The sequence below is a fragment of the Myxine glutinosa genome, chromosome 5 (assembly GCF_964187855.1).
Source record: "Myxine glutinosa chromosome 5, kmMyxGlut1.1, whole genome shotgun sequence".
Classification (NCBI taxonomy): Eukaryota; Metazoa; Chordata; class Myxini; order Myxiniformes; family Myxinidae; genus Myxine; species Myxine glutinosa.
The window spans coordinates 24,535,828-24,546,333 of record NC_136265.1 but is presented as its reverse complement, the minus strand read 5'-3'; the positions used below and the strand labels follow the sequence as shown (position 1 = coordinate 24,546,333).

At 49.5% G+C, this 10,506-nt stretch overlaps 1 protein-coding gene across 1 annotated transcript in view; it reads right to left on the bottom strand.

Annotated features, from left to right (window-relative positions):
* Nucleotides 1-7,301: 7,301 nt before the first annotated feature.
* The window catches only part of LOC137427833 (uncharacterized), a 56,445-nt gene continuing 53,240 nt past the window's right edge, over nucleotides 7,302-10,506 (bottom strand). Inside the window, exon 3 of the mRNA XM_068117591.2 lies at nucleotides 7,302-10,376. Coding sequence (XP_067973692.1) covers nucleotides 9,355-10,376 — 1,022 coding nt within the window. The 3' untranslated portion in view covers nucleotides 7,302-9,354. The remainder of the gene's footprint in view (nucleotides 10,377-10,506) is intronic.

Here is a 10,506-nt window from a genome sequence, read left to right as displayed (position 1 = left end):
CTGGCAAGCACGCAGATCACGGATCCCCGCGCCCTCGCCAGGGAAGCCGACAAGATCTCCTCGGCAGGCCAACGCATCGGGGCAGCGACCTGGAGCCCGCCGCTGTCCGAAGCAACGCCCATGGCGCCCGAGCACCCGGCACGGTCGGCGGCCGAACTGCCAGCGCAATTGGCGGCCGCTACGCCACGCCGACCGCCTCCAACACGACGACCGGGGCCTCCACCTGACCAGGCGTGGTGTTACTACCATGCCAGGTTCGGACAAAAGGCCCGGACATGCAGACCCCCGTGCACTTTCGGCAAGTCGGAAAACGGCCGGGCCGGCGTTCATTACCAGCCATGAGCGCCGGCCACACGGGCAACTTACTTTTTATCAGGGACAAAGCGTCCGGACGGCGCTTCCTGTGTGACACCGGCGCCCAACTGAGCGTCATACCCGCCTCCGATCAGGACAGGCAGTCCGCGGTTTGCGGCCCCTCCTTGGTGGCGGCCAACGGATCGGCCATCCGCACCTTCGGCCCGCACAACGTCACCCTCTGCTTCGGCAGCCAGCGCTTTCATTGGACTTTTGTGACCGCAAGCGTGCCCATGGCTCTGCTGGGCGCCGACTTCCTCTGCGCACACGGGCTGCTGGTTGACGTCAAACGGCGTCGCCTCGTCAACGCCGAGACCTTCAGCTCCCTGGCATGCACGTTGAGCAGCTCCGCGCCGACCGAGCTAGCATGCGCCCTCCCGGCGGCGAACGAGTTTGCTCGCCTGCTCACAGAGTTCCCGGCCCTCACGCGGCCGACGTTTTCGGCCGTCGCGGTACGACATGGTATCGAGCACCACATACCAACCACGGGCCCGCCAGTCTACGCCAGAGCCCGCCGCCTCGACCCAGCCAAGCTCGCCGTGGCCAAAGCCGAGTTCGACGCTTTGGAACACCTCGGCATCGTGCGGCGCTCCGATAGCGCGTGGGCTTCGCCACTACACATCGTACCGACGCCGGGGGGCGGCTGGCGCCCATGTGGCGACTACCGCCGCCTTAACGACATTACCACCCCCGACAGGTATCCGATCCCACACATTCAAGACTTCTCCGCCCGTTTGGCAGGACGGGTCATTTTTTCGAAGATCGATTTGATACGGGGATACCACCAGGTACCTGTCAGGCCGGCCGACGTCCCAAAAACGGCCGTCATCACACCGTTCGGCTTATTCGAATTCCTTCGAATGCCATTCGGCCTCAAGAACGCGGCTCAGGCGTTCCAGCACTTGATGGACGGCGTGCTGCGTGACCTGCCGTTCCTCTTCGTCTACCTGGACGACATCCTCGTCGCCAGCGCGTCCCAGGCCGAGCACCTCCTCCATCTCCGAACACTGTTCGGGCGCCTCAGCGAGCACGGCCTAATCGTCAACCCGGCCAAATGCCACTTCGGCACGACGGCCATTGATCTTTTGGACCACCACATCACCAAGAACGGGGCCGTGCCGCTGCCTACCAAGGTCGAGGCCATCACCGCGTTTCCGCGTCCCCGCTCCATAAAGGCCCTGCAGGAGTTCCTCGGAATGGTGAATTTCTATCACCGCTTCGTGCCCCGCGCTGCTCAGCTCATGCGGCCCCTCTACGAAGCCCTCCGGGGCAAGCCGGCCAAACACGACATCGTCTGGTCCGCAGCCATGGACGCGGCATTTACAAGCTCAAAGCGGGCCCTCGCCGACGCAACACTGCTCGCTCACCCGGTGCTCAACGCTCCCATCGCCCTCACCACGGATGCCTCCGACTACGCGGTGGGCGCCATACATGAGCAATGGGTGAACGGGGGTTGGCAGCCACTCGCTTTTTTCAGCCGGCAACTCCGGCCGAACGAGCTCAAATATAGCACGTTTGACCACGAGCTCCTCGGTCTACACCTGGCCGTTCACCATTTCCGCCACCTCCTGGAGGGCCGACCCTTCACGGCTTTCGTCGACCACAAGCCGTTGGTTTACGCAATGGCCAAAGTCACAGAGCCATGGTCGGCCCGCCAGCAGCGCCACCTCTCCGCCGTGTCGGAGTTTACCACGGACATCCGGCACGTCGCCGGCAAAGACAACGCCGTGGCCGACTGTCTTTCTCGGTCCAGCGCGAACGCGGTCCACCTCGGCGTGGACTTCGCGCTTATGGAGGCTGACCAGACCACCGACACCACGGTGTAAGCCCTCCGGGCGGTGGACACGGGCCTCCGCCTGGCCGACGTCCCCTTTGCGGACACTGTCCTGCCCGGCTGACCAGACCACCGACACCACGGTGCAAGCCCTCCGGGCGGCGGACACGGGCCTCCGCCTGGCCGACGTCCCCTTCGCGGACACTGTCCTGCTCTGTGACGTCTCCCATGGCCAGCCTCGCCCCATCGTGCCCGTTACCTGGCAACGCCGCATCTTCGCCTCCCTCCACGGCCTTTCCCACCCGGGCCGGAAAGCTACCCAGAAGCTGGTGTCGGCGCGATTCGTCTGGCACGGCCTTCGACGGGATGTCCGCGATTGGACCAGCACCTGCACGGCCTGCAAACAGGCCAAAGTCCACCGACACACCCAGGCCCCGCTGGCACCTTTCACCGTGCCCGAACGGCGTTTCGACCACGTCAACGTGGACCTGGTGGGCCCCCTCCCCCCATCACGGGGTTTCACACACCTGCTCACCATGGTGGACAGGACCACCAGATGGCCGGAGGCCGTTCCCCTCGTCTCCACCACCACCGCCGACATGGCGCAGGCTTTCATCGCCACCTGGGTCGCCCGTTTTGGCGCACCGGCGGACATCTCTTTGGACCGCGGGCCGCAGTTCACCTCCGAGCTGTGGGGCGCGGTCACCCGCAACCTGGGGGTCAGGCTCCACCGTACCACGGCCTACCACCCCCAAGCCAACGGGTTGTGCGAGCGGTTTCACCGTTCCATGATGGCCGTGCTCATGGCCGGCCTTCAGGACGGCGGCTGGACTGACCGGCTACCGTGGGTCCTTTTGATCCTCCGCACGGCCCCCAAGGAAGACCTCCGGGCGTCCACCGCCGAGCTGGTCTACGGCCAGCCGCTACGCGTCCCGGGCGAATTCGTGCCCGACGCTACCAGTCCCTGGTCCGCAGCTCGCCAGCGCTCGGACCTCCAGGAGACCACCCGACGGTTTGCCCCCGTGCCAACGTCCCACCACGGTGACCCCCAGTCCTACGTCCCCCCAGTGCTTCGCACAGCGGAGTACGTTTTTGTGCGTCATGACGCACACTGGGGGCCACTCAGGCCGCCGTACGACGGACCCTTCCGGGTCCTGCGACGGGACGACAAGTCCTTCGTCATCGACGTCGGCGGCATGTCGGACCGGATTTCGGTGGACCGCCTCAAGCCGGCACACGTGGACATCGACTAACCACCTCGGTTGGCCCTTCCTCCGTGGCGAGGCCACCCCCCGTCCACGATGCCTCCCGCTCGACCACCCACCCCCACACCGGACCCCCCCCCCCCACCCACGACCCTCCAGGGGTCGCTTCGGCCGGTTCATCAGGACCCCCCTTAAATTGACCCTGCCAGTGCAAGTCGATTCTGGGGGGGCGTGTGTCGTGGTTGCCGCTGAACATACACAATCGCCTTACACCTGCCGAGGACGCAACCACGGAGCGATCGCTGTGCCGGGCTCGCCCAGACCGCCCGGAGACGCTCAGTCTCGCCTTTCCCAGGCATGCCCGGACTCGCCTTTCCCGGGCTCGCCCGGCCCCTCCGGCGACACCCAGTCTCGCCGTTCCCGGGCATGTCCAGGCACGCCCGGCCCGTCCGGCGACACCCAGTCTCGCCGTTCCCGGGCATGTCCAGACTCGCCCAGGTCTCCCGGACACGCCCAGTCACGCCTTTTAAGGGCAAACGCTCCGGCATGAGATATTCGAGTGCTTGTATATACTGCTGCGCAATAAACGGGCTTTTCAGTTTACCCGAGTTGATTTGATGGAATAAAGAAACTCGGACGAATTCCAGATTTTTGTCGCGTCCATTCTTTCGATTCGAGATGGAGCACAGCTCCTTCAGTATCAGAATCCATAATTAGATCTTCACCAAAATCGAATCGAATTGTCCACGTCAGACACCCAACCTGTCCACCAAGTTTCGTTCAAATCCATCCACAACGTTTTGAGATATCCTGTTATGTATCGTTTTTGGCCATATCACTCAATGGTGAAGAATCAATTAAAACATTAAATAATTCTCATATCCGAATCCATAATCAGATCTTCACGAAAATTGAATCGATTCATCCTTGTCACACACACAACCGTTCCACCAAGTTTCGTCCAAATCAGTCCACAACCTTTTGAGATATCCTGTTATGTATCGTTTTTGGCCCTATCTCCCAATGGTGAAGAATCACTTAAAAAATTTAATAATTATCTTATCCGAATACATATTTACATCTTCACCAGAATCGAATCGATTCTTCCTTGTCACACACACAACTGGTCCACCAAGTTTCATCCAAATCCATCCATAACCTTTTGAGATATCCTGCAATGTATCGTTTTTGGCCCTGTCTCCCAATGGTGAAGAATCACTTAAAAAATTAAATACTTCTCATATCCGAATACATATTTAGATCTTCACCAAAATCGAATCCATTCTTCCTTGACACACACACAACCTGACCACCAAGTTTCGTCCAAATCCGTCCACAACGTTTTGAGATATTCTGCTATGTATCGTTTTTGGCCCGATCTCCCAATGGTGAAGAATCACTCAAAAAAATTAAATAATTCTCATATCCGAATACATATTTAGATCTTCACCAAAATCGAATCCATTCTTCCTTGTCACACACACAACTTGACCACCAAGTTTCGTCCAAATCCATCCATAACTTTTTGAGATATCCTGCTATGTATCGTTTTTGGCCCGATCTCCCAATGGTGAAGAATCACGTAAAAAAAAAAAAAAAATCTCATATCCAAATACATATGCAGATCTTCACCAAAATCGAATCGATTCTTCCTTGTCCGACACCCAACCGGTCCACCAAGTTTCATCCAAATCCGTCCATAACTTTGAGATGTCCTGCTATGTATCGTTTTTGGCCCGATTTCCCAATGGTGAAGAATCACTTTAAAAATTATATGAGTCGGATACAAATCCGGATCTTCACCAAAATCTAATCATTTCGTCCTTGTCACATACGCTACATCTCCGCCAAATTTCGTCCGATTCCATCCACAACTTTGAGAGATTTTGTTCACAGAGACAAACAAGAAGACGTCACGCAGAGCACGATACTTGCAAAATCCACCCTTCACCCCTCAAAAGATTGCCATGGATACATCAAATTGTCAATTTCATTAAGATTAAAATTGATGGCGTTAATCAAAGCTCGGGTCAATCGGATTGAAATTCATGATTTTAGAAGTTGGACTTTGAGTTGACCTTTTGACCTCAAAAATAGTTGGTTTCCCATTTAGTATCTCCATATGCAAATGCTGTTCAATTTTCAAGTCAATCGGATGAAAAGTGAGGATTTTAGAAATCTGACCTCCAGATGACCTTTGACCTCAAAATCAATAGGCTTCTTAATTGTGACGACCTCAAAACGTGGTGAAGTTTCATGACGATCGGTTTAGAATTGTGACTTGTATGCGAGTGACAAACAAACAGAGAATAACAAACGCAACCGACCAATATACTTGAAAAATCTTCGATTTTTGCAAGTAACAAACAAACAGACAGGTAGTCAGGTTCACTATGTCAATAAATTATATTTCGTTCAAAATCATGGAAGATTAGCAAACCTATACATTTTTGGAAAGGTTATAGCATAAGGAAACTAAAAATCAATGTTTACATTTGGAGAGATACCTGTATGGCGGCCATTTTGGATTTTCAAAATGGCCACTGTAAAATACATATTTTGTTCTATTTCTGCCTCTAATTACCCTAAAAACTTTAAAAAATAAACTAAACCTATATTTTCAGGGACAAGGAATCCAATGAAAGTATCAAATTAGTGCTATGGGGAATGGTAAGACACGAATCAAAGGTTTTGAATTGCAAAATACTGTCTTTATATTCGCGATAGGTTGCATAATCAAATACATGTTATCATTTTGTACAGGCAGTTAATAACATCAAAATGTGTCACAATAATTCATATCACCAAACATACACAGGCAGTCAGCAAAATCATATATACACATGCAGTCAGTATAACTTCACATCTACACAGGCAGTCAATGACAAAATATACACAGGCAGTCAATGGCATCAAACATACACGATTACAGAATATGCCATTTAGAGTTCGTCATCACTGTCCTGTGTGTCGTATCCGACAATATAGTCCGCATCGTTTTCACAGTCCGTTCCACACAAGCAAAGGTCGGTCAAATTGATTGGCAAATCGAATTGGTCGAATGGTCGATCGAATCGAATCGGTCGAATTGTCGATCGAATCGATTGGTTGAATGGTCGAATGGAATTGGTCGGAATTGGCAAATGTAAACATTGATTTTCAGATTTTCCATGTAATAACGTTTCCAAAAATGTATAGGTTTGCTAATCTACCATGATTTTGAACGAAAAAACATTGTGAACCTGACTAAGCAACCCTCTGATGGTTAAACTGCCGAAATCTCGGCTCTCTGCTCACCTTCACTCTTTCATTGCTCTTTTCTCCCGCCTCTGGAACAAACTCCCTCTCTCCCTTCAATCCCACTCCTCCCTCCAGGTCTTTAAAACAGCTGTTCACCACCATCTCTTATCTTCCCCCATCCAAAACCTTGATCTTTTCTACCCCCGCTAATTCACCCCAGATCCACCTTGTTTGAAATTCCAACTTCTTTCCTGGAAGTCCTTGTAGTGTCCATCTTGTTTAACCCGTGTACCCCGCCCAGGCCCTCTCCCTACCACAGATCTCCCGACGTCCTTGTTCTCTACTGTTGTTGTGCTCATGTGCTTCCCTTTCTCTCCCCCTCTTGTCTCCCACTCCCTTCATTGTATGTTTTATGTGTCTGTGCATGTTTTCATGTTCAATATGTGAGCTCTTACACGAGCCTCGATTCTGTATACCAAAAAAACAAAAACACGTTTCTGCCCTAAAATAGTGATTTCCGACAGAAAATGTGCACAAGCAAAGAGCTTTTTTGTCAAACGCTTCTATTAAGAAAACAAGACCGTTTTTTGCACTAATAAGGTTTCTTGCGCAATGTGTTGTTTTGCTGCGTACAAGCTAAATACACTATTTTTTGAAACACACGTTTCTGCCCGAGAAGAGTGACTTGCAACAAAAAACGTGCACAAACAACCATCATTCGTGTCAGAAACGCTTCAATTCTATTGACTTCCATTAATAAAAAACATTCTGTTCCTCCCGTCAGTCATATGATACAAGCTGCTGAGGTAGTGCCATTCTCCAGGTGGCACAATCCTGGAGGGTCACAACTCCAATGGCTCATTTTTCTCCAGAGCTGGTACTCATTTTGTCAACCTCGGAAGGATAACTGGCTGAGTTCACCCACCTGATGTTATTTATGACACAACAGAGGCTTGGGACCTTGAAAGCATCCATCTTATCTGTTAAGCCACGAGCAGACTCAATGAAATAATAAACTCAGCGACAATAAAAGAAAATCGCGTTTTAAAAAGATTTTAATTCGTTTGCATCCGAAAAATTCACAGCATTTTGTTATTCAAAGAAAATTATTGTTGTTATCGAAACGAAACTGTTATAAAAAGATGAATTCGTAAACAAGCACAATAACGATAAGATAAACATTGTACAGATTTGTTGAAATGGAAACTCATTTAAAGGGAGTCAGTTCAACCAATGCATGAAATGATTGTTTATATTTCATGAACAATTATTTCAGGTTCGTAAAGGAGCTTTTTCAGTCCATTCCACATCAAGAAGAGGACATTTCCCATCCAGCTGATCTCTCCTTAACATTAACAAATAAAAATGTCTGAGTTGAGTGGGTTTTTTTGTGACTTTCCTTCATCTTTCTTGAAATTGTGAATGTTGTGTTTTCTTATGTTTCGCTTTCAGTTCTTACATTTTGTAATTGTGCTTCTTGATGGAAAAAGTTTTCCGAGGTGATTAAGCTTTCCAGCCTTACGTTCTTGGTGCTCATGGGAAATGGGATTCAAAGATCTGTTGAGCATTTTACATTCACAGCGAATCCCACAGTTGGTCAATGAACTCGATTCAACTCCAACAGGCCTCTGCCTCCTTCACGTCTCGCTAACTCGAGTCTTGGGGCAAACTGATTTTATCGAACACTTCTTGGATAGTTAGAAATTCCTTTTACATCTGAATTATCAATCTACCCTTGCAGCACAATGCACCATTCTGCAGTTGTATTGGCTGATTTACAACTTTGATTTTGTTTCTTGGGGAGAAATTTGTCCATCATTGGTTGTTCTGCATAAATATTCTTGGACTCGTCTTGTGTGTTCGATTTGCTGATCCTATTCCACCCCGAGGTGTTTTCACAATGTTTCATTTCTTCGTTCTTGCATAGTTCTTGACTTTTGTGTTGTTGGTCATTATTTATGTTTATGTTAAGTTGGCAACATTTACGTTGTCCGAGTTGCATTTCAATGTTTTCAGAGTAGCGTTTTACCACTTTTACCTGGTCTGTTAGTTATTCATTGTTTGGAGTTAAACCTCTTCTGTCGTCCATATACAGGAGGTTGTTGACTTTGTTTGTTAGGATGTCACCTCCAACTTCCTGTGGGAGGTTACACTGTGTTCATCTACTTGGCTGTCGATCGTCGTGTTTTGGGGGTCAGAGCCAAGCAGAACAGAGAGGGGACAGGGAGTGGGAGAAAGATCATCTCCCTGGAAGAGACTATCTTTCTATTAGGGTATCATCTCCATTTGGGTTTCAGAAGGAGGAACAGAGTCCTCCTAGGACTCAAAGTATTCACCTCCATTTTGGTAAAGGACCACGTTTCAAGGACCAAGCTGTGAAGTTTTGCTCTTCTCAAAATTTTGCTCACTGATCTCCAGGCAGCCTCCAATTTGTGTTCGTTTGTTGCAATATTCCGCAATATGGTTTTAAAGGTCTCGGTGCGTTTCTTCTTCGAGTTCATGTTGCTCCACCTATCACTGTCGCAACGTCTTGATGGGATGGTGATGTCATCGTGAGTACTATGTCTCGTTTTCAATTATTGCCTTTAGTTTGTACTTTTCTGAATTTGTCAGACTGGGATATTGAACTTTTTGCAGATGTGCCAATGGATTACAGGTGTTTGGACAATTCTCTAAGATTTCTATTTTGGCGTTTCTCTTGTACCTTTATCCAGCATGGGTCACCATGTGTGCCTTGTAGGATGAATTAGAGCTGAATGATTTATTGCACACACTGCACTTTTACAGTTTATCCCCAGTGTGGTTCCTCATGTGTGTCCGGAGGCTTGAGATGTGACGGTATGGTTTATTGCACACACTGCACTTATACGGCCTCACCCCAGTATGGGTCCTCGTATGTACGTGGTGGTTTGAGATGTGATTGAATGATTTACTGCACACATTGCACTTGTGTGGCTTCTCAACAGTGTGGATGTTTGTGTGTATTCCCATGTGTCGCTGGCAGTTTGAGATGCTTTGGAATCTTCGAACGCACACACTGCACTTATATGGCTTCTCAACAGTGTGTGTCCGCATGTGTACCTTGAGGCCCGAGGTCTGACTGAACGATTTACTGCAGAAACTACAATTATACGGTTTCTCCCCAGTGTGCGTCCTCATGTGTGCCTGGTAAGCCGAGATCTGAGTGAATGATTTTTTGCAAATTGAGCACGTGTGCGGCTTTTCTCCTGTGTGTATTCTCATGTGTTTCTGGCGGTTCTGATTCAATGTAAATGATTTATTACACACACTACATTGAAATGGCTTTTCTCCAGTATGGCCCCTCATGTGTACATTCCAGTTGGAAGGGTGTCCAAATGATTTACTACAAAAAAGGCACTCGTACGGCTTCTCCCCAGTATGTGTCCGCACGTGTGTCTGCCAGTTTGAATGATTTGCAAATGATTTACCGCAGTCAGTGCACTTATACGGCTTCTCACCAGTGTGCGTCCGTATGTGTTTCTGGAGCTCTGACTTAAACTTAAATGGTTTGTTGCACGTCGTACACTCGTGACATTTCCCAACAGTACGTCTCCTCCGGCGAATCTTCTTGCTGGAATCTTTCTGAGATGTCTTGCATTCTGTGCCGTTATCTGTCTTTTCACAAGTGTCAATATCCATGTTCACCTGGTCATGACTCAAATTATTTTTGTAATCCATGAACTTCATTAAGTAACTCTTCCGCTGTTGCGGCAAAGATCTCTCGTTGGAGGTGTGAACATTCTTGGTAAAGGAAAACGTACTGAAGGTCGTTGTTGATCCCTCTAAAGATCATTCACAGAAAAAAAGTCAGTAGAGGTATAAGAGGGATCAACATAATGATCAGCATCAACATAATGATATGGATCTCAAAGAGAGAGGAAAGAGTAAATTACAAAGCTCTCTTGGCAATCA